The 24573-nt window shown below is 47.1% G+C and overlaps 2 protein-coding genes and 2 long non-coding RNA genes across 8 annotated transcripts; 2 read left to right on the top strand and 2 right to left on the bottom strand.

Annotated features, from left to right (window-relative positions):
* Positions 1 to 911: 911 nt before the first annotated feature.
* On the bottom strand, positions 912 to 16855 carry b3glcta (beta 3-glucosyltransferase a). 4 transcript variants are annotated; one of them, XM_037267341.1, is made up of 16 exons: positions 16593 to 16855; positions 16439 to 16490; positions 14058 to 14101; positions 10425 to 10467; positions 7852 to 7961; positions 7605 to 7681; positions 7235 to 7346; positions 5960 to 6096; positions 5824 to 5887; positions 5506 to 5637; positions 5146 to 5215; positions 4779 to 4892; positions 2571 to 2670; positions 2202 to 2321; positions 1616 to 1760; positions 912 to 1247 (listed from the first exon to the last, which is right to left on the bottom strand). In XM_037267341.1, the coding sequence occupies exons 3-16, from the start codon at positions 14094 to 14096 to the stop codon at positions 1077 to 1079; spliced, it is 1434 nt and encodes a 477-aa protein (XP_037123236.1). In that variant the 5' UTR covers positions 14097 to 14101; positions 16439 to 16490; positions 16593 to 16855; the 3' UTR covers positions 912 to 1076. The 4 variants fall into 4 exon arrangements, with proteins under 4 accessions (XP_037123236.1, XP_037123235.1, XP_037123238.1 ...); XM_037267340.1 differs by lacking the exon at positions 16439 to 16490; XM_037267343.1 differs by lacking the exon at positions 7852 to 7961.
* LOC119132247 lies at positions 11873 to 20593 on the top strand. The gene is made up of 2 exons (XR_005099829.1): positions 11873 to 12759; positions 18964 to 20593. It is a non-coding gene; the product is annotated as an uncharacterized LOC119132247 (long non-coding RNA).
* On the bottom strand, positions 18471 to 22225 carry LOC119132246. Its single transcript, XR_005099828.1, has 3 exons — positions 22127 to 22225; positions 20877 to 21035; positions 18471 to 19114 (listed from the first exon to the last, which is right to left on the bottom strand). It is a non-coding gene; the product is annotated as an uncharacterized LOC119132246 (long non-coding RNA).
* Positions 21714 to 24469, top strand: LOC119132245 (high mobility group-T protein-like). Of its 2 annotated transcripts, none has more exons than XM_037267345.1 (5): positions 21714 to 21986; positions 22932 to 23089; positions 23260 to 23405; positions 23501 to 23675; positions 23906 to 24469. In XM_037267345.1, exons 2-5 carry the CDS (start codon positions 22943 to 22945, stop codon positions 24038 to 24040), a joined length of 603 nt encoding a protein of 200 aa, XP_037123240.1. In that variant the 5' UTR covers positions 21714 to 21986; positions 22932 to 22942; the 3' UTR covers positions 24041 to 24469. The 2 variants fall into 2 exon arrangements, with proteins under 2 accessions (XP_037123240.1, XP_037123242.1); XM_037267347.1 differs by lacking the exon at positions 21714 to 21986 and adding an exon at positions 22284 to 22422.
* Positions 24470 to 24573: the final 104 nt, after the last annotated feature.

Consider the following 24573-nt stretch of genomic DNA (forward strand, 5'->3'; position numbering starts at 1 on the left):
GCTCTCTTGAAATCCTAATTTAAAATTTGATCTAACCCTTACCTGACCCGAGCCTGACACCCACAGTATTAAATATAAAATAGTAAAGAGGATGAAAAAAGTAAGCCTTCACTTGAGAACAGGAGCATCTGCCAGTCTTTTCAGATAAATTAATGATAGCAAGCCCAGAGGTGGGAGGAAGAAAAAAAAAAAAAGAGACTTGACTGTTCCATCACTGTGCAGCAATGTGGATCCAACATTTTAGATTTGTCGATTTATTTCCTGTCTTGAATCTTTTGGAGGACTTGATCCAGCGAGAAATGTACGTAATATTTAATATATATATATTATATTTAATATTTGTAATGTCAGCCAGTTAGAGCTAGCAGAATAAGGTAATAACTACACTCGAGTTTCTCACAACTCGATCGTGTTTTATTTCAGCAGTAATCAAAAAGAAGTAATTTGCGCCTCGTTAAAATCCACCTCTTAAGGCCTCCCTGCTGCAATTTGCTTTGCGCATTTGCGCTCGGCCTCTTTTATTCCGGCTGAGTGGGCACTAATGAACCCGGAAAGTAATGCCTCGCTTTTATTATTACGCCTGGAGAGTCCTTGCCCCCCCCCTCCTCTTTCACAGCACATGACAAGCAGATGTTTGGGCGCTGGAGTTGTGCGATAATGCCTGTGAGATTTAGCGCTTTAATTCCCAGCTGTGTCATCGCTTCTCACGGCCACCAACGAGCGAGTCGACTCGAGGGACAAACGAAGAATTTGTCAAAAGATACATTGTAGCGCGTGTTTGCCATCCTGTAATTGTGTGCTGAAATGTCATAGTGATGCTAAATATAACCTGAAGTCATTTTCCCAGACGAGCGCACACGCATCAAAGTCATATGTATGCGTTCAAAGATTACTCATGCAGGCAAGCGGGATTAAAAAGCACATACATTTTATTTAAAAATAGATTTGACAGCATAAACGGGGAGAACATTGCCCGTCCGTTTCCATCTGATACTGAACATATATAAATATTGGCAAGATGCAAGCTCAAAGCACACGTACGGCATTGTTGCTTGACCTTTTTTTCTTTTCTTACTTCACAGCTCCGTCTTGATGCTTTCATTGGCATTGAGCGCGGCCGGGCTTTTATGGCGGCCGTCCCTCAGCCATTGGTTAAAGACCACTACGGGGTTGCTGTTCCAATGTTTGTGGAAAGAAATGGGCACCTGGTGAGCAAGTAAGTCCGCTGAATAGTCCTCCGGCCGGGCCTTGGTTAGAAAAGACACAATCCAAACAAAGATGGCTTTTGTAATCACTTTTAAGACTGCTAATTGCAATAATCTGCTGGAGGGATGCCAAAAGGTATTTAAAGTCTCCTGCGGTAGATAAATGTGATACTTCATTAAAAAATGTATATATGTTTTTAATTATATTTCTCTATAAATACATACATACATACATACATACATACATACATACATACATACATACATACATACATTAATTAATTAATTGATTAAAAAATTAAAAAGGCTGCCCGGAATGCAATTTGTGTTTTTGCTGTTAGTGTTGTTGTTTTTGAACAACCCCCCCCACCCCCCAATCTGTACACAAAAAGCCTTTCTTGGTCGGTCACCTGATGGAAAAGCGGACTGTGCGTGGCGGGAACGTCGAGAGCGTTGAGGCACATTCCCAGCACCATGTCGTCGGGAGCGTCGTCGCTGTAACATTTGCAGCCGCTTTGCAGGAGCCGCGCCACCGCTTCCCTGCTGAACACCATGCTGCACAAAAGAATCATAATCAATGAAAAGGAAACGTGAAAGTGTATTTTTAGCAGCTGTGCTTCGGCACACTTGGCTCCAAAATAGGCTACGGGTGCACGCTCGGAGCTGTTAACGACTCGAGTCTGAATTTTGGTGTTGTGGCAACAACATGGAAGAGATTTGCTTTCTTCCCAAAGGGGACAAATTAAATCCTCGGCGCGTGCCCGTTGATGCTTACGCTGAACGTTTACGAGGAGCATCACAACTCGAGCGGGACGATTACGATGCGCTCGCATTTAAAATCTGCGCTGCAAACCGAAATGCGTAGCTTGCAAACGGAAAATTCCCGCCGCCGGCTGAGTGGCGTTTTTGAAGCGAGCGGTAGCGGCTTATGTTGAAACGACAGATAACGGGATTTGCGCGATACATCCGGCGGGGACGCGTGTCGGCAAAGCTTACCCGCCGCCTCCCGTGATGTAGCTGTAGCCTCCCTGGCCGAGGCCGTAGCCGTAGCGCTCGCCCAGATACACGGTTTCCCGCGGCTGGTAGCAGCTGAGCAACGATCGCAGTCTGGGGAGGCTGACACACACACACAACTCATCATGATAAGTCCACAAACTCCTAACACACACACACACATAGCCACACAAACGAATCATCCACAGGTGCGGGAATACGTGCGGTCCCTCAGGCTGTACCGCACGTGTCCAGCATTCCACATGAAGAAGCAACTCGACGAACAGAACGTGAAGGCCGCCGGCATTTTAAAAGCTTTTTTTTTTTTTTGAACATCTGTCACAGTATCGGAATATGAAGCGTTTGCACAACCTGATCAGCGTGTCGTCGTCCACAATGAGGAGCCACTCGGCGTCGGGGACGGCGCCGCTGACGAATCTTTTGAGGATGGCGAACGTTTTCCCGCAGTGACCTGCAAAGGCAAGTCGCCATTTTGGAGATGATTTCGTTTTGAAAGGACGGGACGGGAGTGGGCTGACCGCGCTGAAGGAACAAAGACTGACTTCAGAAATTGCGACAAGTAAAGGAAGTCAAAACTAGTTTGAGGACCAAACTGCAAGCGAGAAACGGTTCGAAAAACGTGAAGAGCTATTTAGAATTACAAAGTCAGAAACAAACGGGCCAGTTCAGAGCCGTGAAAACCAGTTTACGACCAGGGCACTGCTCACCTCCAACAGGAATTGCAACTAAGACCAGGCAGGCAGGCACGCACGCCATCTTTGTCCTCATCGGGGCTGAGCGGAAAAACCCCGGTGGCAAGACGAGAATAAGACGCATGACTGGATTACTTATTATGGGGCAGGCAAGGTGTTGTTTTGTGTCTCAGCTGGCGACTGAATACACAATAAGAGCAGACACCTTGAACCGCTGACAGGGAGGAAATCAAAAGCTCATCTTTTTGTATTTTTAGGGGGGGATGCTCCGCGCCGCGCCGCGCCGAGCCCAGCTTGTTTCCGAGTCGGGGCGGCTCGCTTTGAGTGACGTTCGGGGCTGGTGGGAAGAGCGAGCGCTTCCTCGTTGAGGCGCCTGCCGTTGGCTGACATCAAAATGCCAGCGCTGGCCGGGATGTTATTTTCGCGAGAACACGCCGACACGAGCGGCATTCTCGGCAGGTAGTCAAGACGCAAACGTGACATTCCTTCGTCTCATTTGCCGACGCTTCGTAGCGGAAGCTCTAGGTTGGCTGCTGACAATAGGTCGCGCCTTCTTGATTCGAAGAGGCAACCACTGTCAAATGTACAAAGCGCAGTCTACATTAACTCATTCACTGCCATTGACGACTATAGACGTCAAAGATCCATTTGAACTGGACTGGCAGTGAACGAGTGAATAACACGCATAGCAAGGCACCAGTGTTTATCAATAAACTCTTCCACAGTGATTTTCTTTGCTTTTTTTTTCTTCCCTGATGTTCTGCTTCTACGCTGCTGAATTATGCATCAAAGCACTTGCGCCCGTCCATCATTCGGCTCAGTTCACATCTGTTGACCTCCGCTTGACATGGACGCACTTTCACGTGCCAGCGCATTAATGCGCGGCGTGCCAGCCAAAGAGAAATAAATTCGGTAAGGAATAAAAAGCGACAGGCGAGCGGCGAGGCGAAGATGGCTGGTGACTGCCGGGCGTCATTAGCATAACGCCGCGGGTTGTCGCGGCAAAAAGAAACAGACAGGAGGAAATGATGCATGTCCGTTTGCTTTGAACTCACTTGTTTTTTTTTCTCGCTCCCAAGGACAAGTCATCTCCTCTCTATTTGGTATTTCTTATTAATTAACATCGACCGACGTGAAATTACATGTCAATGAAAGTATTGGCATGCATCGAAACGGGGAAAAAAAAGGTTAGTTTTGAATGCAGTTTAATATTGGCTTCAACAACCAATCAATCAATAAGATAAAAATGGAATGTTGGCAACGATGCATATTAAGAATGCATTAAAAAAAAAGTCATTTCTTAACCCCCCCTAAATTCTTGGGAATTCTCAGGAATACGTTTTTAACATGTATTAATTCAATGCCCCTCTTTTGCAAGTGCCATGGAGTGTTGAGAAGATGTACAAAGTGTTTTGATTTGTGGAGCGGTCGGCAAAACTCGAAAAGAGAGCTTGTACACGGCGGAGCGGGTCTCCTACGCGCTTCGCAGTCCGTCGCGGTCTGACGAGCAGCGCGTCAAATGGACTCTGATGCCTCGTTACGCCTGCCCGGCGTCACGGATGGAAAACTACCCATCTTTGCTCCTTTCAAAGCCACTCCGAAGCCCCACGCTTCATCCCTTTTGAATGCAACACCACAAGTCTAAGGCCGTCTTTTAGACGCCGATAGCGATCGGCTGTCTGGGATAATTTGCCCTCGAGTGGCCGGTAGCCTCCGGCGAGCGCCGGGCACACCGTTCTGTCATAGCAACTTTATGCAAGTGGCACAGCAAAAATGGGAAGTTTAGGACACTCAGGAGGGGAGGAACACAAATTTTTTTGTAGCCCGTGGCGAACTAGCTAGTTTCCATTCCACCAACTGCGCTCACCTCTCTCAGTGTTGGCGACTCCCAAATCGATGGTGGGTATGGAAGCGTCGGCGTGGTCGCTGTAATACTCCAGGTAGACGGCGTCCCTCTCCCAAGTCTTCTTGATGACGGGCACTGCGTTGCATTGGAAGATAATCGCTTAATAAATAGCTACAACTCACAAATGGCAAGGAAAAAAAAAAAAAAAGATGACATTTAGACAAGGGATGGAAAATTGATTTGACATTTACAGCAGCGCCTGGCTGCAGCTGGAAATAAAAGCTTTTCACGGCAGTGCCAATCAAGCTTCTGCATTATTAGGTTGAGCGGAACAAAAGAAGGAAGCAAACCTTCGGCAATTGGAAGGACGCGACAAAGCGACACTCACCTCGTTCTTTGTGAAACTTCTTGCATGTTTTCACGGCGACAAAGACGTTGTCCTGACGTACCGGCTCACCCTTTTTTGGGGAAAAAAAACAAAGACTTGTCAAGGACGAAGAAGGCAAGTTGAGCTTTTTGTTTTTTTCAGGTTGTTGTGATGTCAATGAAAACTAGCTATTGTTGTTGCGCTTTCCAGAGAAGAAAATGGGAAAAAAATCAAACACATCAAAGTGACAGATACACAAACACACCGAGGCTAAGGCAGACGACACCTCGCCGGCCTGCTGCCAGATCGGGTCTTCTTGTGTGCCCATCGTGTCGGGCTTTTGTTTACCTGGCAACTTTTGCTGGCGCGACAAATACTCACACAAGGGGGGGGCTCGGGGCGCAGCGCGGTGGCGCAGAACTTGGCACTCGGGGAGTCCTCGAGCTCCGTGCACAGCTCGGGCACGGCGGTCAAACGAGGACCGTTGCCGTTGTCCCAAATGTACAAGGCCACCTGCCGGGACACACGTGACCTGCAATGACTTGAGTTTTTTTTTTTTTATTGTTGTTACTGCACATTTGATAAAGAAACATACTACGGATTTCATGTTGGCGTATTTTTTTGATATATTTTTTGGGGTATTTTTTTTCAGTCATGGTAATACTGCACTGTCATCAGAAGAATGAGAACAAGACACACTTCGTGTTTCAGGTCAATGGTGAAGTCCGATTTCAGTGGCTCCTCTCGGACTTTGTTGGCGAGCCTTGAAAAAAAAAAAAATGTAATTGTGATCTTTGAGAATCTTCAAACACAACATTGACATGCGCTCACTCACCGGACTAGCAGGGGGACGCTTAAGGCCCAGGCGGCAGCAAAGTCGGGGTATTTGAAGACGGGCGGGTTCTCGGCAAAGGCGTAGTGATGAATGATGGTCGACTCGTCGTCGTGGAGCGGCTTCCCCAGGAACCATTCCTGATCAAAAGCACTTCTTGGTAAATCGCCCAAAAGACTGCCAACGTCCAATAAGAGCTGCATTTGACTGAAGCAAAAAATAGATAATAAATAAATAAATAAATAAAATCCATCCATTTTCTGAAGAAATAAAAATAAAAATGAATAAACTCAACATCCTTCTTTCACCACAAAACGGGGAGAAAATAAAAATATGAACCAACCAAAGTTGTGGCTGACCTGTCACGACCTGTCACGACCCTATGTTCTATGTTACCATGGTTTCTGCTGGCGTCGCCCCTCCCCTCCTGTTTTACCTCAATCACAGTCACCTGCCTCTTGTTACCTGTCTTGTATTTAAGTTCTGTCTGCCCCTCACTTCCTGTTGGGCGCTTCAACACATCTATGCGGCAGTGGGGCATTCGAGTGCGGTTACCCCGAGCAGACAGCCGACCACATCAGCAACATCTGCCCCCTATAAAGACCACCCTCGGAGGCCGGCGTGGCTCCACGACACCAAGTTGGAGCTCTGACGTTACAGGAAAGAGAGAGAGACTTCCCTGTCGGATCGTTGATGTCTTGATGTCGTTCTTGATTCTTTTGGTTCCTGTATTTGCCAGTTCTGTTTTGGTTAGCCAGTTTGTCAGTCGGTCCGTTAAGTTATGTCAGTTTGCCGGTTCTGTTAGTTTGTTCCCCTTATCCTCTTTTCCAACTTTCTTTCCCCTTCAATAAACCCTGGTCCAAGCTGCATTTATATAGATGTTGGGGTTTTTTCTTTTTTTTTTCTTTTGTATGAGTTAGAGGGCGATTGAAACAATCCAGGAAGTGTCTGTGTATCCACCACATTTGCACACTTCCCTACTCAAACGCTGAGTGCTACTACAAGTTTTGCTCAACATTCGACCCACATTGCCAGGAAAAAAAAAAAAAGTGAAAAAAGAAGGAAAAAGATCAAATTGATACCACCAGACAGGAGCCTTTTTAATTAGCATGACGACGGCGGCAGAGGCGGCGACACGACTGCCACGTCTGTCGAGGCGAGCAGATGGCGGAGTTCCTAATTGAGCAGACGCTTTGTACCTGACGACGCTTGCTTGCCTTTTTTTTTTCTTCTCTCTCTCAGAAAGACAGAAGGAAGAAGTTGGAAGAGACGGCTTACTTTTTTCTCGTCAAACTTGGCGAGCGCTTCGACGAGCCTCGTCGTCTTTACGCCGGTCTCCTCTTCCAGGAACACCATCCACGAGGAATTCTTGCCGAAGGTGCGAGACAAACTGGGGACGCAGAGAAATACCGTTTGAAAAGCAACTTCTTTTTTTTTTATGCATCTCATATTCCCTCTGGCCACTTGGAACAAGAAAAAAAAATGGAATTCATGCGAGAAGCTCACCCTAATTTTTTTCCAACAAATCCTCAAAGCGATATCATATCCTCGTTTTCTCAAGAGAGAATAAGAACCAGCGGGAGGAAAATCCCAAATTGTGGGCGAGGCAAAACTCAATGAGCAAAATTCCTTCCCCCATTGAACTCACTAAGGCAGCAGAGGAAGGACGCTCCAGTCTCCCTCATTGTCGGATAAAGTGTGAAGGAGCAAAACCGCCGGTGGTTTCTGCAAGACAACAACGTAAAAAACTTTACATTAGCGTAATATGTTTCTTTTTTTGTTGTCTTTTTCTTTCCAGGATGTGATGAAGATGATGAAGACGCTCCCAACATTGCATTCATAAACACACCAAAGATGAAACCTAGCTAACTTGATCGAACCAGCGCGAATCTTACCACGGACTGAGCGTGCGCCTGCTGGAGCAAATCCTCTCGCCGTTTTTCAGCCCGCCTGGCGTGGAAAGAGTTGCTCTGACTTTGGATGACAAACACCATCTGCTGAAGATCTGCCCCGCACAAAAAGGCCCCAAACGTCAGGTACCGTGCGTGTGTCATAGCGATCATGGCCTCCTCGAGCCATCAAACATTTTATTGGCCGACACGGCAATCGCACGCTTGTGTTGTAAGATGACTGAGTGAACAGCTGCTGCACGCGTGTCATCATCTCGCGCCCGTCTGGTCCAAATAATCATTGGCGTGTCATAACCAGCCACTCGTCTGGACCAAAGCACTCCAAGCGATGCGCGACATCATCGTGTCTCGCCGCTCACAATTGGCTCCAACCTCCAATGATCTGCTTGCCGTTTTCATTTTTAGTCACTCGGACAAGCGCACAGGCCAGAGACGGACACATTTTGGTTGGAAGAAGGCCGCGCGAGAGCTCGGGGGGGGGTCTTTGCGTTTGTTTGGGCAGCCAATATCATCCGTCACTATTGCAGACATTTAAATGGATGTCACATGAAGATAAATGGCGGGGGGGCGAGCCGGCCGCTTTAATGGCGACATCGGAGCCGGAGCGGTGGGCGGTGCACTCGTCTGTGAGGCGAATGTCATCGCCGTGGCGAAAAGAACCAGATTATATCAGCGGGGAACACATTCCCTTTATGTTCCGTGGCGTCCAGATTGATGTCGCTGCTTCCTGTCAGAGTGAAAATTGCAAAAAAAGGCCTCTAAGATTTTGTCGAATAAAATGGAGGTGAGCGCCGTGAACAAAGAGCGAAATATTTTGAAGTGCGACAGATGGCCATTGCTTTTTCCACTTTTGACGTCTCACTTTGTCCTCGTCTCGACAGGCGGCTCTCACGAGTCGGAAAACGTCGGCGGCAGCTCGGAAGAAATTGCACGCAACACATTTGCCGGCGTTTGCAGAGAAGAGGCTCATCAATTGTTATTTCCGCCTTTTGGACTCATTTGGCTTTTAAATGAGCGGCGCTGCACATCGACAACATCAACACTTTAATCTAATCATAGTGTACTTGAAGATAGGATCCACACGAGATAAGTTCAACTTGGAAAAAAGGAAAAAACTCATCTAGAGCAGGATTTTCATCTGCAACGTTTAATCGACTTGGATGTAATCGCGGTCGGTGGCAAAGGAAACTACTCTCGGTAGAAAAGGCTCAAGGCAACGACCTCCTTTGCAAAAACACAAAATCAAAGTTCAGCTATCCCAGGTGCAGAGCTAGTCACTCACAACAAAGACCCGATCGATCCCCTGACAAAGCGTCCGAGCTTAGAGAGCAAACCTGCAAACGTCCTTCTGCTTAGCTCGCTAAACGGTCCAGCGCGCACGTTTGTCCCAAAGCCCAGACTGACAGCCCAATCAGATAAACCATTTCCCAATCCGTCATTGTGAAGATAAAATTGTGCCCTGTGCCTTGGGGCATGAAAAATAAAAATGGGGGGGGGGACTAATTAAGACGGAACGCGCGGGCAGGCTTTGGACTCAACACTAATGGTTTTCGATTCATCATCAAATTGCAGGAGGAAGGGAACATTGTGAAAATCAGCACCTGCCAGGGTCCGGCCGCTCGAGAATACTCAATGCGGCCGGCTTTGGCTGTCAAATACCACCGGAAACGGGCTCGCCGCCACCGATGGCGAATGTGCTCTCGTCCGTGCCAGGTTTGGGGTCATCGCTGGTGAAAAGTGATCAGTAACAAAAATTGTGCCAGAGTAGCCTTCAAGCTTTCATTCAGGTCACGAGGCAGTTTTTTGGTTTGGAGTTAAGAGATGAGACTTTCAGGTCACCTTGGAACAGATGAAATGTCCAAAGGATTGAAAGGGGCTAGGCTAAAAAAAAATGAAGTCTTGGCTATTCCAGTGAGGAGGAGCACGAGAGGAACCTAAACCCGTGTGCTTCTGTTGTGGCCATGTCAGCCTGGAGGTCGGCCGGCCCACGCTGATTAAAAGGATCAAGGGCGCTAAAGTGAAATATGTTCCGCATCTGGAGATGGCCAGCAGCTGGGCTGGCCCAAATCAATAGTGACACTTGCCAAAGCGGGAAGGAGGGCGGGCGGGCCGGCAGTCGGGCAAGAGCCGCGACCCTCGGGCGCCGCTGTCAGTTCAGCGGAGGGGTGCGAAAATGAAGGTGTGCGCGACTCAATGGTCACTGTGACTCGTGCGGGCGTGGTGCCAAGGCTCAATCTCCAATATTGCAAATCCGCATTTCATGGGAGAACACTGAAGAAAGAAAAGCATAAATGCAACGTCGAATTGTAGTTTCTGTCATTGGCGCAAAGCTTGAGAAACAACAAGTCGATGTGGGATTTGCCAAATGTGACTCAGTCGCCATGGATGACTCAAGTCTGTATGTTTATTTAATAAGCAGCACGAGCCTGCTGGTTTTTTACCATGCATTCATATTTATAGACACGCATTTGTACTCGCTTAAAGCGTTATTGCAACACCAGCTGTCGTGTCGGCACTTTCCTCGATTTTGTTTGTTTCCTTTTTGTGATTAGACTCACCGAGTCGCCTGGCAGGGATCCCGTGCGCATCTTCTTCCAGAGTCTGAAAAGTAGAGAGAGAGAGAGACGTTTTTTCATTATTAAGTCTGACAACAAAGAGCAGGGGTTGCACAACAACAACTCAAAGTTGAGAACAAACTTGCACGTGGTCGCTTTGCAGCAAAACATCACAGACGCCACACGGGTAATTACCACCACGGAAGAACGGCAACAGGTTCGCCGCAATGCTAATTCCGCCGACAGCGCTCGAGATGACAAGGAAATCGATCACAGGCCGAGCGCAACTTTTTGAAGCCTTGTCTTTTGTGCCGGGAAAGCGGCGGAGTATTAATAGATAATGGGCAAGAATAAACATTTCAAAAAAGAGAGGCTTCTTTTGATTCATGACGAGCCACACCCAAGTGCAGTTAGCCAATAGTGTTGTTATGTGTGCCTCAAAGGGGCGTGGCCTGGCACGAAGCGTCAACAACGTGGCCTGTCAGTCTACGTGTGAGTGTCTGGGCGTGAGCTGTGACCTGCAGCAGCTCCTTGAGAGTGTTTTCATGTTGTCATTGGGTGTTTGGTGGTGCTACTAGACTGTTTTGACTTTTTTTCCCCCGACCAATGACGCACTGTACTGCAAAAATCCATTTTAAAAAAAGGTCACTCGAAAATCACTGGGGCGTGAAAGATGAACCGCAGTATAACGGCGGTTCACTGAATTACTACTGCCTGCATGACTGGCACGCTGCTCAAAGCACTTTGTCCTGCTTTGCTATTGTTCGAATGAAGCGCCACTGTAAACAATTAACTCTTGCCCACTAAATTGTCTTGTTGCTACCTCGAAACAAATCGAGTGTGACGGATTGCAAACTCCTTGATATTCCACCTACATAACAAAATAAGTGTTATGTAAGCGATCAAGATGCCCGAAAAGCCCTTTGCTTTGGAAGCTCTTCACACATAAGCTCATGCCTTGCGCCACAATCCATCCCTGAGGACACACACTCACACACACACACGGATTGCATATGTGTCAGGTCACATTAGCTTTGCGTGCGGTGATGGCGAGACCCACTCAAGGTTGCAGGTTTGCGAAACACCGCGGCAAAAAATCTAACACTCGACTCTGAACACTCAGTGGAATCAATGACTGTTGCATACATTAGAATACGGTCGAGTGCTAGCGATAGAAAAAAATGGAAAGATTAGAGGATGAACTACAAGAGTCTGAAATTCCAAAGCTATTTTTTTTCTGTTGCAAGCGCAAACTGGACTTTTGAGTGCGATTCAAACGCTTCACCACTAGATGGTAGCAACAACTTTCCCAGTCTCGGCCCAGTCGGTTTATGTGGTTAGCTTTGCGTCTAAGTTGTGGCATTTTTTTAAAAATTATTTCTCAAGCATTCCTAGTCACATTTTGTCTACTCCAAAAATGTCGTCACGACGCCTAGATACGGATTTGAACGTTGGATGGATTCAACTGGGCGGTATGGATGTACTTTGGCGAGATGGTAACTTGTATTATTAGTCACACTCCATCACCGTAGCGGCTTTATTGCGCCATGTGTAATTACGCGCATCCCGTCAAGGTAAATTAAGGATGTAATTAAGTAGCGGGAGGCCGGAAGAGGGGCCGTAACCGTAGCAACAAGCACTCGACTGCCCACTGTGGGTCGCAGTAGGAAAAAAAATGAACTACTTCAATCTGAATACACTATACTTCAACGCTTCATTGTTGAATTCTTTTAGAATATTTGAATCTACGGATCTTAACATGGCGGCCAATCAGAAAAATATGAAGTAAGGGGCGACATCCTTCACTCAGACTGCATGCGGCCGTGGCTTTTATGAGCGCTCGGCTCAGCTGCCAGAAAACGCACCAGACTGGAGAAAATTGTTGACAGTGGTCTAAATCTTGTTGCCCCGGGCAACCGCTGGGTAGGAGAGGAGGGGGTGACTGTCACCGCACAGCCCTGCCGTGTGACTCTTTTGAAGCCGAAGCGCTCGGATGGCTGATGAGCGGCGGCCACAATGGCTCCGACTTTTACGGTGGCCATCATTAAGCTGCTTAAGGACTTTTGGGTCAACTCAAGCATTCGATGCTGCGACATGCCGTGACGGAGGAAGAGCTGGCGAGTTGGCGGCGCATCGACACACCGTCCATGCAAATGATTTTGCCGGAAGAAGAGCAATAAACAAGGATTCCAAAATCATGATGCAGTTTTTCCATCACAGGTGCCTCACAATCTATGTCGGAGTCCAAACTTTGATTGCTTTTTCCTGAAAATCTTCTCCAAGCACCTGCGGGACCAAACGAGCAGATGCACATCGGGATGAGACAGGAGCAGAGCAGGTGAGTATTTAACCAGATTATTTTTTCTCATGTCCGGCCGGTTGGAGTCGGGATCGCTCGTTTTTACCTCGTTTGATCGCAACCTTGAGCGAAACAACTCGGAGCCAAACAGTGATTAGATCAGACGCGCGCCGTTGCTTTGAGAAGATTAAAAGCAAAATAAATTTGCAAAGTTTACAAAGCTAACAAGCCCGAGTAGTAATTAGAGCCCGAGCACGAAGCCGTGCCGAGGCCCTCTCGGAAATCGCATTTATTATTCTTCTGATTATTCATCCGCCAATTCACACTCTATCCAAAGCGACTCTTGCTATTATTCAAACTCTGCTTCCGCTTTGGGCCAGGACAAATCTGGAGCACTGGCATGACCCAAAAATGTGCATTCCTTCTTAATTTGTTAGTGTTGTCTTGTACTTGAGGGTGGGGCGCTAACAACCCTTCGCTTGTTGGTCCAGGTCCTGACAAATGTGGTACAAAAAATGACGACCTTCTTCCTGCTTCATGTCAAGGTACAAAGATGTCAGAGTTTCAGAGACCGCCACGTCGAAGAATAGATGTAGCATTAAAAAAAATGTCAACTTTTTTTTTTTTGAGAACGTCCGCACACGTTCCTGTTCAAAAGACTCGACTCGAATCACAAAAGCGGCCACTCGAATCATATGACTCGAGTCGAGTCTCCAGTTGCTTGGTTGAAATTTCTCAAAGAGCCATCATGACTTTGCATTCATTAGCTTCACCTTGACTTTGACTAAGTCGAAACGCGCGGCGCGAGAAGTCTTTCCTGTTTCCCTATTTTCCCGCTGGCGTGCCATTCTTTTTTGTCTTTGAAAGAGAACCCGTGCGAGTCGGCCCGCTTTCGCTTTGACGACGCTTGTAAGCTGCTCTCTCATTCTGTCTTTGTTGAAATCTCACAATGCCACCTTTCCTCAAGCCTTCTTTACATTTGGTTGAAAAGTTCATACAAAGGCAAACGAGATCCGAGAGGGCCGTGTGGCATCCCCGCCCGGCCCGGCCCAGCCGAGCGAGCCAGGCTGCAAGCAAAGAGGCTCGCTGTCAACATGCTCGCGGCGCGCCCGAGAAGCAAAGCGTTCATTATTTATCACGCTGCAAAGTGCCAATGTGAGGAAAAAAAAGCAGCTTTTTGATCCCAAAGCAGATCACTGGGCAATTAGCGACGGGGGGTGGGGAACCTTTGTTTTCTCTTAGTAGGTAATTAAAGTCTTAAAAGCAAACAGAGGAGGAAGCACGAGCGAGACTTGGTGCTTCACCTTGCCAGCAGATGAGCCGGAATGCTTGCTTACCTGCGAGGCTTCTTCGGAGCTGCCGGCGGCCAAGACCATGCGACCTGCGGCGAGAAAAAAAAAAAGCCTTTTAGACATTTTCTCAATTGGACGGATGCGTCGCTCGCTTGAGGCCCTTTCGGAAAATATCAGAAACTCTCCTTCAAGGACAACCTCGTCCTTGAATTTCGAAGCCACACAAATGGTTGTGAAAAGTCGAGAAGCGATATTTTGGGGAATCTAAACCATCAACATAAATCTTTCTGGCGGAAACATTTTCGAGTGCGTGTCGTCTGCATCGTCATCCATCATAGTTTACAATTAGGCCGTCACGATCGGTTTCTTTCCGGTTAGGCCGGCATTGATTCGGGACCTGCATCTGCCGCGTAGAGAAATTCCCAAGAATCAATACGGTAAAAAAAAAAAAAAAAAAAAGTCGCCGGTTATTAAATGAGGCACGACGCCGAGAGCGGTTGGCCACGATGGTGACCTCTATTAGCCGGCCACGCTGAGAAAGTACAAAAAGTGCTGCGCCAGCCGTTAGAGGACAACTCGGGAGCGTTGATGAAGACATAAAAGGCGCCATTCGCCGGGAACGACCGGCCTGCAGACGTTCATTATGCAGCCGCGTTCGGCATAAAAACAACGGACGGCAATATATGACATTGTTTTGTTTTCAAAGCCAGCCAGCCAGCGAGCGTGCGGTGGCTCAGCCAGATGTGATTCCTGGCGCTGAGGGGGAATCTCATCTATTTTTCAGAGCCCCCGTTTGGCTTCCAAAAACACTTTTGGTGAGCGCTTAAAACTGAGGTGAAGCCACGGACAGGTTGAAGAGCACACACGCGCCGATGACGACGGGGCCGAGCATCGAGACGATCCAGACGTCGGAGCTTGAAGGAAGGCGGCGTTGGAGAAGGTGTAGCGTGGTAGCGGGGAAGCTAATTAGCCACCGTCAGCGTTAAATGAGCCGATGATGGAGGGCGGCCCTCCCGCCGTGCCATGAGTCAGCATTTGAATTCTGAGCTGCGTGAAGAGGACGGCGGCCTTCAAAACGGAACTTCTTTCAAGTGGATTTGCAAAGTAGCCCAGGCTTTTTGTACGGCTTTGACAGGCACGTATTCCAACATTTTGATGAATGAGCGATTTTTTGGAGCGATAGAAAAAAGGTCATTCAAGGGAGATGTTTTTTGGGGGGGGGGGGGGGTTCCTGAAAAGAGGCAGACATTTTTAGGAAGCGGAATGCAGCTACGTTCGCTGTCGCCCTTCGTAATAATTATTGATCCTCTTTGCCGCATTTTTTCATAGCGGACGTAGAAACGGACTGAAGGAGATGAATGTTTGGCTGCGCAAAGATTCCAGCTTCTCAAACGGAAGCCGCATAAAAATCACTTTCCTTTTTCAAAATGTCACAGTTGGAACGTGGCCCCGATATTTGCTGCTGCTGCTGCTGCTTTTAATTCTGAGCTCAGCGTCCGCCCTCTCAAGCGCACATCAGGGAGGACACACACACACACATACAAAAACACAGCAACAACACTCAACAGTAGCAGAACTGGCACGACTGGACACGCATTCCTGACCTCTTCCTGGTGCCGCCATTTATATTCTACACAGGCAAAGATGCCCTGAACCCGCTGAAACACATTTGTGGCGGACAAACAAGCTTTTGGCACAGGCGGCGCAGCGTCGTGAGGTCACGTGACCGCCGCCCGTATTGCGCACATGCCGTGTGGGGTGGCTTCATTAACGGGGCAAGCAATTTCTGGTTATTAAATCAAATGGGAGAGCAAGGCATGTGCCAGGAGACGCAATATGGCCGACGACGGCGTTTCCACAAGCCAAGGAGCTTATTTGATATGAGGGAAAAGGTCATAGCACAAAACTAAATAAAAATGTCAGGTAAAGTATGCTGACAAAGTTCATATTTGCACTCGGTCGTGGTTCGCCTATTTGCAGAGTTTTTTTCTTTTCTTTGCTGAGGTATTGGTTCAATCAAACATCAATGGGTGCAAATGAAAATGTATCCAAAAAAATGGAATGGATAAATAGCATTTCAATTCATTTGAATATCCATCTAAAACATCCCCGATGTTTTTATTAAAACACAAAGCTGTTTATCTTCCATGAGACAGCAATTCATTCTTAAGTATAACTTCTAATACTAGTGTATAGTGTCTAATAACTAGTGTATGTGCATGATGAATATTTGAGGTAAACAAATTCATAAACTAGCATGAAATGGCACCACGTTCTTCCTGACATCACCAAGGAGTAACTATGCGCGTTTCAAAAAGTCAAAGGTCAACCCCCCCTCAAAGTACACAAAGGTACTTAAGTATTTGTACTCCGTTACTTGCCCCCACTGGCAGTTGTGTCGTTTTTTCTGACGTTCCAGTACTTACCCTGCAAACTTCCTCTGGAAGTTGTCAGCGGCCACTTGTGTAAACGTCACGTCTTTTGTGATGAAACAACAATAACAAAGCATTGTTGCAAAAAAAAAAAAAAAAAGAAATAAAAATAAAGTCAAAGCGAAGTGAGGTGAAGGCGGCCACTCACCGAGGGAGAGCAACAGCAAGCCCGCGACGTGCCACTGGCACTGCTGGTCGCGAATCATTGTCGTTTCGGTTCGCCGAGGCCCAGGGACACCGGTTCCGGCCCCGCACGGGCAGCTCGGCGTGTCGGGGGCTATCTAAGCGCGGCCGCAAGGCACATACGACGCGGGCGTCGGAGCTCCGAGTACTTTGACGAGCAAACGGGGGAGTGAAGTGAGGAGCGAGGCAGAGCGCGAGTGGGAGCTCTCGCTCAGCTTTTTCTCTCTCTCTTCTCTCGTGGTGATAGGCGGCATCGTCACTCCACCAGCGCGACTCAGGGGCGCCCTCTGGCAGGCCAGAAGAGACATTGCACCCAGAGTTGGGTCGATGCATCGATATTTGGGAAAATCAGCTCGATTTCTTTGTCATTTTTGTTTTTAGGTAAACACGGATAAGGAAAATGGGTATTTTATTTTTTTAAATTATTTGTATCCCTTTCATGAGCTGTAACCTTAATGTGTCCCAATGATGCTTGAAGTTGTCACGTCCGTGCCAGAGCACGCTCGGCCTGCACTTCCCTCGGCCGCACCCCTTTCGTTACTGTAATGTTTGTCACCTGCTTCCTCTTGTTACCCTGTGTATTTAAGCCCTGCCCGTGTGTTTCTCCCGGTCCGTGTCTACTGTTCTGTTCCGGTTCGTGCCCAGTGGTCCTGTTCCTGTCGTCTGGTTTTCCCCCGGTCTGTCTGGACGCTCACGGTCAGAATTTTAACCTCTTGTCCAAGTGGACTTCTGTCTGTCTGTCGGTCGGTTTGCTGGCCGTGAGTCTGTATCCCGTCTGTCTTCGGTTCCCCACCTCCCTCCCTTCCAACTCCCTTTCCATTCACTGATTCCTGGTTCAAGCTGCATTTGGTCGCCCTGGCTCAACTCATTCCTGACCGAGGTTGCCTGGGGCTTTATGCAGCGGTCGCTTCTCCGGCCCTAATAAAAAATGAAAACAAGTGTACTATGTGTGTGATAGTTACGCTTTATAAATTCATTCATTCATGCATTTATTCATCATCCAAAGTGCTTATCTATTGCTATTCTCCGCATGTTCAAATTTATAAAGATTTTTTGGGGGGCTGGAACGGATTAATGGCATTATAGCTTATTTCAACGCGGAAAATATATTAAGGGAGCTCTGCATGCTTATTGTGGATATTGTGATTTACGGTTGCGTCAAACTGCAACTGCACTGCATCATACTGAGACGTGAATTTTTTTGGTCCCCCTATAGCACCAGTCACAAATCACATCCATTTGAGACAGAGCGTGCTCATTAGCATTTTCAAAACTGTAATGAAATCAGTCGCCGCGCACGGAAACCAATTGGGGAACAAACGGTTGCTATTAGTTACCACTATTGAAAAGAAATACAAAATATAAAGCTCTTGTCTTAATCATAGCGTAGTATTGACATTAGGATGTGTGAAGAGGAGGAGGGGGAGCAAGTTAAGGTGGAGATGCTAAAGTGGCGCCTCTCTGCGGGATTAATGCAGACCTCTCGCGCTTCACTGGCATCATACACGATGGCCTGTGCAAAATGCAATTTTGCACGCATTCCCCGTGATGCAACACGCTGTTATTTCCACATCTAATGGCAGTGTTTATCCCGCGCATACGCATCACTTCCTTCAGCCTCACTGTGTGGCGTGCAGACGTTCTGCACAAGGTTTGAGAACCGCACGTGGTAATCAAACCTTTGACATCAAGTTACCAAGTAACCATCAAAAACGTGCCTGAGCTTTAGTTAATATGGGCCTGACTCAAAGGGCATTTGGACAGTACAAAAAAATACCACTCAAGAGCTTGACCACTTTTTTTTTTTAATGGAGAGCTATAAAACAAACCAAGGGATGTGCACTTTTTTTTTTTACAACCTTGGCTCACTGTCCCTTAAATCGCACTTCCAAGTACACTTCCTCGTCTTCCAACCGATACGAAGTGAAGTGATCGGGTTTATTGGAACCCAAATCCTGCGGTTGCTGCAGATTTTCTCAGGCAACGGTCACCGTTGATGGCAAAGTGTCTACCCTCGGATAGGGCCATTTGAAAATATTTTTTCACATTTAGTTCCTGGCATGGCCAAGCTAAAGCTGTTTGCAGGCCCAGCTTTGTGCCCATTAACTGCTTTGGAAAGGTTACACCAGCTTATTATTAGCCAATAAAATCCCATCATTTTGCGCTGGCCTTTTCCCACCTCCAGCCGCGGCTTCCCATAAAAGAGGCACGCGCTCATAACCACAGTTAACAACAAAAGACAGTGGACAAAATGATGGCATAAAAATGATGAAAGGAGTGAGGCTAAACATTGAAGATTTCATTTGTCCTTTATTTCCATGCCTCCTTTTTTTCAGTCTGAACTGGTTTTGTCCAGTTTGAACAATGCTCAGGGTGCAAGCAGATTGAGATGCAAGAGGAGGAGGCGGTTTACTTCAGTAAACAACTCAGGTTCAGGAGTGTCCACATGTCCCGGATGTCGATCTCGAGGTTTGCATGTGGTTACAGCTGAAACAGACCAACACAGAAAGAATCATGTCATTTATTCCAACAATGAGCAATAAAGTGAACGAGGAGCACACTTTTGGGACAACGGTGTCCAGTTCTGCGGCACAATAAAAGTTGGTCTTATAAAAAAAATAAAAAAAACTTAACGATTCCACATCGAGCTGCCAGGAGGAAGGAAGGAAAGGACACCTTGGTGGCCTCTCGCAAGGAGGCGACTGGCCTGACTGTGGATTTATTTCTATTACGTAAGGTCTCAAATAACTGGCAAGAAGCGGGAAATTTTTTTTTCAATGATGTTAGTAACTCCTAAGAAAAAGTGTAGCCTCAAAAGTGACCTTTGCAAAACTTTCTGTAAAAGCTACCCACTAAATTGTCCCCATCGCACATTGGGAGGCTCAACGAGTTCATCTTATATACCGTGTTGACCTTCGTTTCATAAAACCATATCAGAAGATTGTGGTTCTCATCGCCGGGTCGCAATTTCCACTAGAAGCGCTCTCTGCTCTTTTTTTTTTTTCTCCCCCCTCTAAATGGGCCTCTTTGCGCTCAGCGTGTCACCATCGGCGGTAATGAAAGGAATCACGAGAAGGCGCCTGATTGGATGGTGCAGTGTTTGCAAGGACTTCATTTCCCCTCTCAAGTGTACTCCTATCGATTGCAAAGCCATAAAAGGAGGTTCACCTTGACAGAACGGCGTCACGTCAAATGCGCAGGCTTGATTGATTTTGCTGGACCAAGTCGTCTCCGCTGCGCTTGGGAAGCCGAACGGTACCCATTAAAATTGGAGCTGCGGGCAAAACATTCATCCTATGCTTTAGTTCATGTGTTCATGTGCTATACTGATTTTGCAATGTCAATTTTCATGATGTAAATGCAATGAGAGATGGCGTCAAATATCACATCACAACTTGATATTTTGCTCCAAGTTGTGTAGCTTGCGATGTAGAGAACATGCTGGATGTGGTGCTAACCCAATCCGAGCTCGGGGGACCTTCTCACAAGACCCTTCCTGGTGCCGGGAAGCCGCGGCCTTACCGCGAGTTGATTTCAGTGCAGTTGATTTCAACTCGCTAAGGGTGACGACGAAGGAAGCCAATTTGTCTCCTTGGAATCAATCACATGCAAGTCATTTATGTGTCCTCGTAAAAACTTCAGTGCAGAAATAAAAACGTGGCAATATTTGGTGCCATAAAGACTGGCTGCTTGTTGATGAGGCACGATGGTCCTGCAGCTACAGTTGCAATGAAACTTGGAGTTAATGGGGGGCACGGAAATGCCAATCATTTCGTTACGACTCTGCCTCGCTCAATTCCCAATCAGACGGACAAACAGGAAATGAAGAAAATCTTCCATTGTGTGAGGTTAAAGTTAAGAAGTGGATTTGTTCTGTCAGCATATGCAAATGTTGGCTGGAGAGGGGCGCCCTATAAAATGTGCCCTGAAGCGCCACATTAGCTTGGGCTGGCCCTGCTATCACAGTTCCTTAGCAACCGCTCCGTCATCAACGACAGTTCCCAATCGATCTTGGATGACAAACGCATATAAACAACTTAAACTCTACTTAAAGATTTTGAGGTCTTCTTGATAGGGTTCGATTAAGAATAGATTTTCCCACTTGCATTTCCCACTTCTTACTCGAGCATGATGGAAAATATTGCCAATACTGCTTGAAGCTGTGAAATGTGCCGCTATGGCGACACCTTGAGGCCAATATGAGCACTTTGAAGGTAAGCTTTCAAATTACGACTGTGGTGTGGTGTACCTTAAAGGAGATAAGGTTGACATTTCAAAGGATCACGTTCAATTCTCTTGAGGAGACTTCCAAGCTGGAGCCCGAGAGCCCGATCGAAGGCAACTAAATTCCAGGCCGCCCCGCCGCGACCTTCCCGCTTCAGCTCCCAGATGCCATGATTCGGTGAGACTGGTGCGAGAATAGAAAGGTCGTGCCTGGTTATTCGGATTGCCACATTTCTACACCAAGCGCAGTCAAGCAATTTCATTTTTTAATTCATTAATCACACAATTTTCTGTAATTAACCGTGATCAAAACTTCTTGCCTACAGGTTTGCCCACAAGGCCCCCGGTGACCTTTTTAGATTTGCCGAAGAACGTAACATTTGCAGATTTCTTTTCATTATTCTTTAAACTTTATTTTGGGAACTTGTTTGTTTTCAGGATCAAAGCCATTGGGACAATAAAACCCAAGTGAGACCATTTATTCTAGCTAAAATTGCCTTGGCACGTGTATGATCTTTTTTTTTTGGTATGAAAAAGCATTTAAAGTGATATTGATGGCTAATATTTGATTTAGCACATTCCTGTTCTATATTTGTGTCTAATTGACATCCATTGAAATCTGAAGTTACTTGACTAGTTACTTTGTACAATGAATGAATGAATCTTTACTTCGAACATGATTTAAAGAATAAAAACAATAAAAAACAAACAATATATATCACTGTTCGAAAAGAGTCCATTTTCTCACTCAGGTAACGATAGATAGGGCGGACTACTTTTTTGTTTGACTTGACTCCTATGATTCTCTCTTTAATCCCCAATTTGTGGCCCCGCTCTATCTCCACTTGTGCATCTTGCACGCTCGCAGTCGCGGTATTCTCCGTTCGAGTTTAGCGCCACGGCGTCCCACAGCCAGCTCCAGACCAGCAGCCAACCGTCCCGCCGGTTCAAGTGGCCGCTTGCCCAATTAGACACTCGCGGGGGGCTCGGCTGTAGCCAATGTCCGCCGGCCACAGGGCTGCCGACAATCAGGATAAACACGCGAGGAGCATCATCATCATCCTCATCCTCATTGCGCACTCACATCGCGCTTTTTGTCCCATTGTCTGAGACGACAGACACGCGCACGCACCAGGTAAGCCTTTGCTTGTCGCCAACTTGTTGGGCGTTTCTGTGCAGCGTGGAGCGCAGCCTTGACTGTGGAGCGCGTTGCCTGTACCCGTGCGCGAGTGTCGAGGTGTGAGGGCGAAAAAAAAAAAAAAAGGGTGAACTTACTTGAATGACAGCGATAGGCAAGGATGCTAGCATAGGGAGTCTGTCGAATGGGTGTCTCATTTTGGGAAAGGCGAAAAACGCTTAAAAGGGGAGTGGGTCCATTTCCACACGTAGCGTGGGGTGACGGCTGACTCCTCCCAATGTCAGCACACACACTCACGGCGTGGGTCAGCGTAACGTCCGCACTTGTGTCAACGGAGCGCTAACCTCCGAGAGCTAGCCCGCTACGTTAGCTTAGCCTAGCATAGCCTCGTCTCGTTGTAGCGTGCTAGAAAAGCCCATACCTGGTAGAGAAGGTGAATTTAGAAAATATGCTATTGTCACCACTAATGCATCTTCAGTATGACACTTTTTCCGAGCGTGGCGCCGGTATGTGACGAGCGAGGAGGGCCTACGGCCTACTCTTAGCCGTCGGCCTCAGCTCAGCCACCTGAAATGGTTAGCTCGCTGTCGGTGTGCTAACAAACTGGAGGACACAAAGCCATCGCTAAGGGCGGAGCTAATGCTAATGTATTCATTGACAACTTTCACCTGACGCTAAAATAGCCCTCGTACATGTTATTGCGGTTACTGGAAAGCACAGGATAGCTTTAAATTCTGATTTAATTCGCAATCAAGGTGGTGGGACTGCAGATCATCAGTCATTCACTCAGGCAGCCACTTTTGCTTTGTCCTCCCTCCAGCCCCATTAAACAGACAAAGAAAGCCCCTAGTCAGACATTTGCATATTGCCTGTGCTTCTCCATTGTGTTGTATTTACATTCTTTCTTAAAATAAATATCTGTCTTATCTCTCGTATGTGCAGCATAAGACAAAATGGGGAAGGATCCAAAGAAGCCAAGGGGCAAAATGTCCTCTTACGCCTACTTTGTGCAAACGTGCCGAGAGGAGCACAAGAAGAAGCACCCTGAGGCAAGCGTCAACTTTGCCGAGTTCTCCAAGAAATGCTCCGAGCGATGGAAGGTAAGCGAGAGATGACCAATTCTGGATGGGAAGGCTTTCGAACTCCAGTTCGGGGGCCACAGTGCATTCCTCACAGTGCAACCTCCCTATATATGGGGACTAATGTGACAAATATTAAGAAGAAGAAAAAAAAAAAAGGCTTGCTTATTGTGTATTTGCTTTTGTTCAAGACCATGTCCCCGAAGGAGAAAGGCAAATTTGAAGACATGGCTAAGATGGACAAGGTGCGCTATGAGGCCGAGATGAAGAACTACATCCCCCCCAAGGGACAGAAGATGAAGCGCTTCAAGGACCCCAATGCCCCCAAGAGACCGCCGTGAGTACACCTTCCATTGACCTCAAATAAAGGCGGGGCTACCCGTTCAGGCTCGGCTAGTTCGAGCGAATGGTTAACAATACGCGTGCCAACAGGTCGGCCTTCTTCCTGTTCTGCGCCGACTTCCGCCCGAAGGTGAAAGGCGAGCACCCGGGCCTGTCCATCGGCGACACGGCCAAGAAGCTGGGAGAGATGTGGAACGGCTTGTCCATGGAGGACAAGCAGCCCTACGAGAAGAAGGCGGCCAAGCTGAAGGAGAAGTACGACAAGGTAATGTCACATTGCAGTTATACGAGGGTGTGCACACTTGTGCAACCAACCAATTTCATTGTTTAAGATTTACATTTTTTTTTTAATGGTTCACATTAATAGGATAACAAGTTTTGAAATGTTCTGTCGTATTTGTTAATATCACAAAAATGTGGCATTTGAGTGGGGTGTGTAGACTTCTGCATGCACAATAAGTTGATGAAAATAATTTTGTCTCGGTGTCGCCGTAGGATATCGTGGCCTACCGCACAAAGGGCAAAGTGGCGCCGGTGGCGGCGGCAGCAGCGGCGATGGACGATGACGACGAGGAAGACGAGGAAGAGGAGGGAGATGACGATGAAGACGAGGAGGAGGACGATGAGTAGGCGAGGGAGGGGCGAGGGACCTGAATTTTTGTCGATTGCCATATAACCAACCACAATGTATTCAAGCCACCATGTTGACGTTCAGATGGAACATGTGAATATTTAATGTTTTTAAGATGTACTGTACAGTGTTAAGGAAAGAAAAAAAACAACCACATACATATCTTCCCTTTTGGGGGACTTTTCTTGTGCTCGTTTTTCTCCCCTGCCAGCAGGACAGTATTAAGTCGCTCTAGGTGTTCCTTCTCACTCGGAAATGAGATTTCCCGCTTTTGATTGTATGGTACTGTTTTTATTTTGAAAAGTCTTCTTTTCCACGTGCCATCTTCCTTGTAAGTATTATGTTTGAAAACCACTCGAATATCAACAAAGTGCAGCTGTCGACATTCAAGAATGTCCTATCGTAAAATAAATGTTTTTCTGTTCTTTTTTAAGAAGTCATTCTTTTGCTCGCTGTGCTGGTGGCAACATTTTCACTCTTGCTGAGTTTGCGGCTCTGGAGATAAAAAACAAAACAAAAAACTGTTTGACTA

Source organism: Syngnathus acus, chromosome 13, assembly GCF_901709675.1.
Source record: "Syngnathus acus chromosome 13, fSynAcu1.2, whole genome shotgun sequence".
NCBI lineage: Eukaryota > Metazoa > Chordata > Actinopteri > Syngnathiformes > Syngnathidae > Syngnathus > Syngnathus acus.

Excerpts from the sequence above, each read along its gene's own strand:
- b3glcta (XM_037267340.1), bottom strand. The coding sequence starts at position 16,650 with ATGATTCGCGACCAGCAGTGCCAGTGGCACGTCGCGGGCTTGCTGTTG. Across the intron at positions 10,468-14,057 it reads GCTCCGAAGAAGCCTCGCAG|ACTCTGGAAGAAGATGCGCA; the intron begins GTAAGCAAGCAT and ends TCTACTTTTCAG. Across the intron at positions 5,638-5,823 it reads CCATTGACCTGAAACACGAA|GTGGCCTTGTACATTTGGGA; the intron begins GTGTGTCTTGTT and ends GTGTCCCGGCAG.
- LOC119132245 (XM_037267345.1), top strand. The coding sequence starts at position 22,943 with ATGGGGAAGGATCCAAAGAAGCCAAGGGGCAAAATGTCCTCTTACGCC. Across the intron at positions 23,406-23,500 it reads AATGCCCCCAAGAGACCGCC|GTCGGCCTTCTTCCTGTTCT; the intron begins GTGAGTACACCT and ends GCGTGCCAACAG. Across the intron at positions 23,676-23,905 it reads TGAAGGAGAAGTACGACAAG|GATATCGTGGCCTACCGCAC; the intron begins GTAATGTCACAT and ends GTGTCGCCGTAG.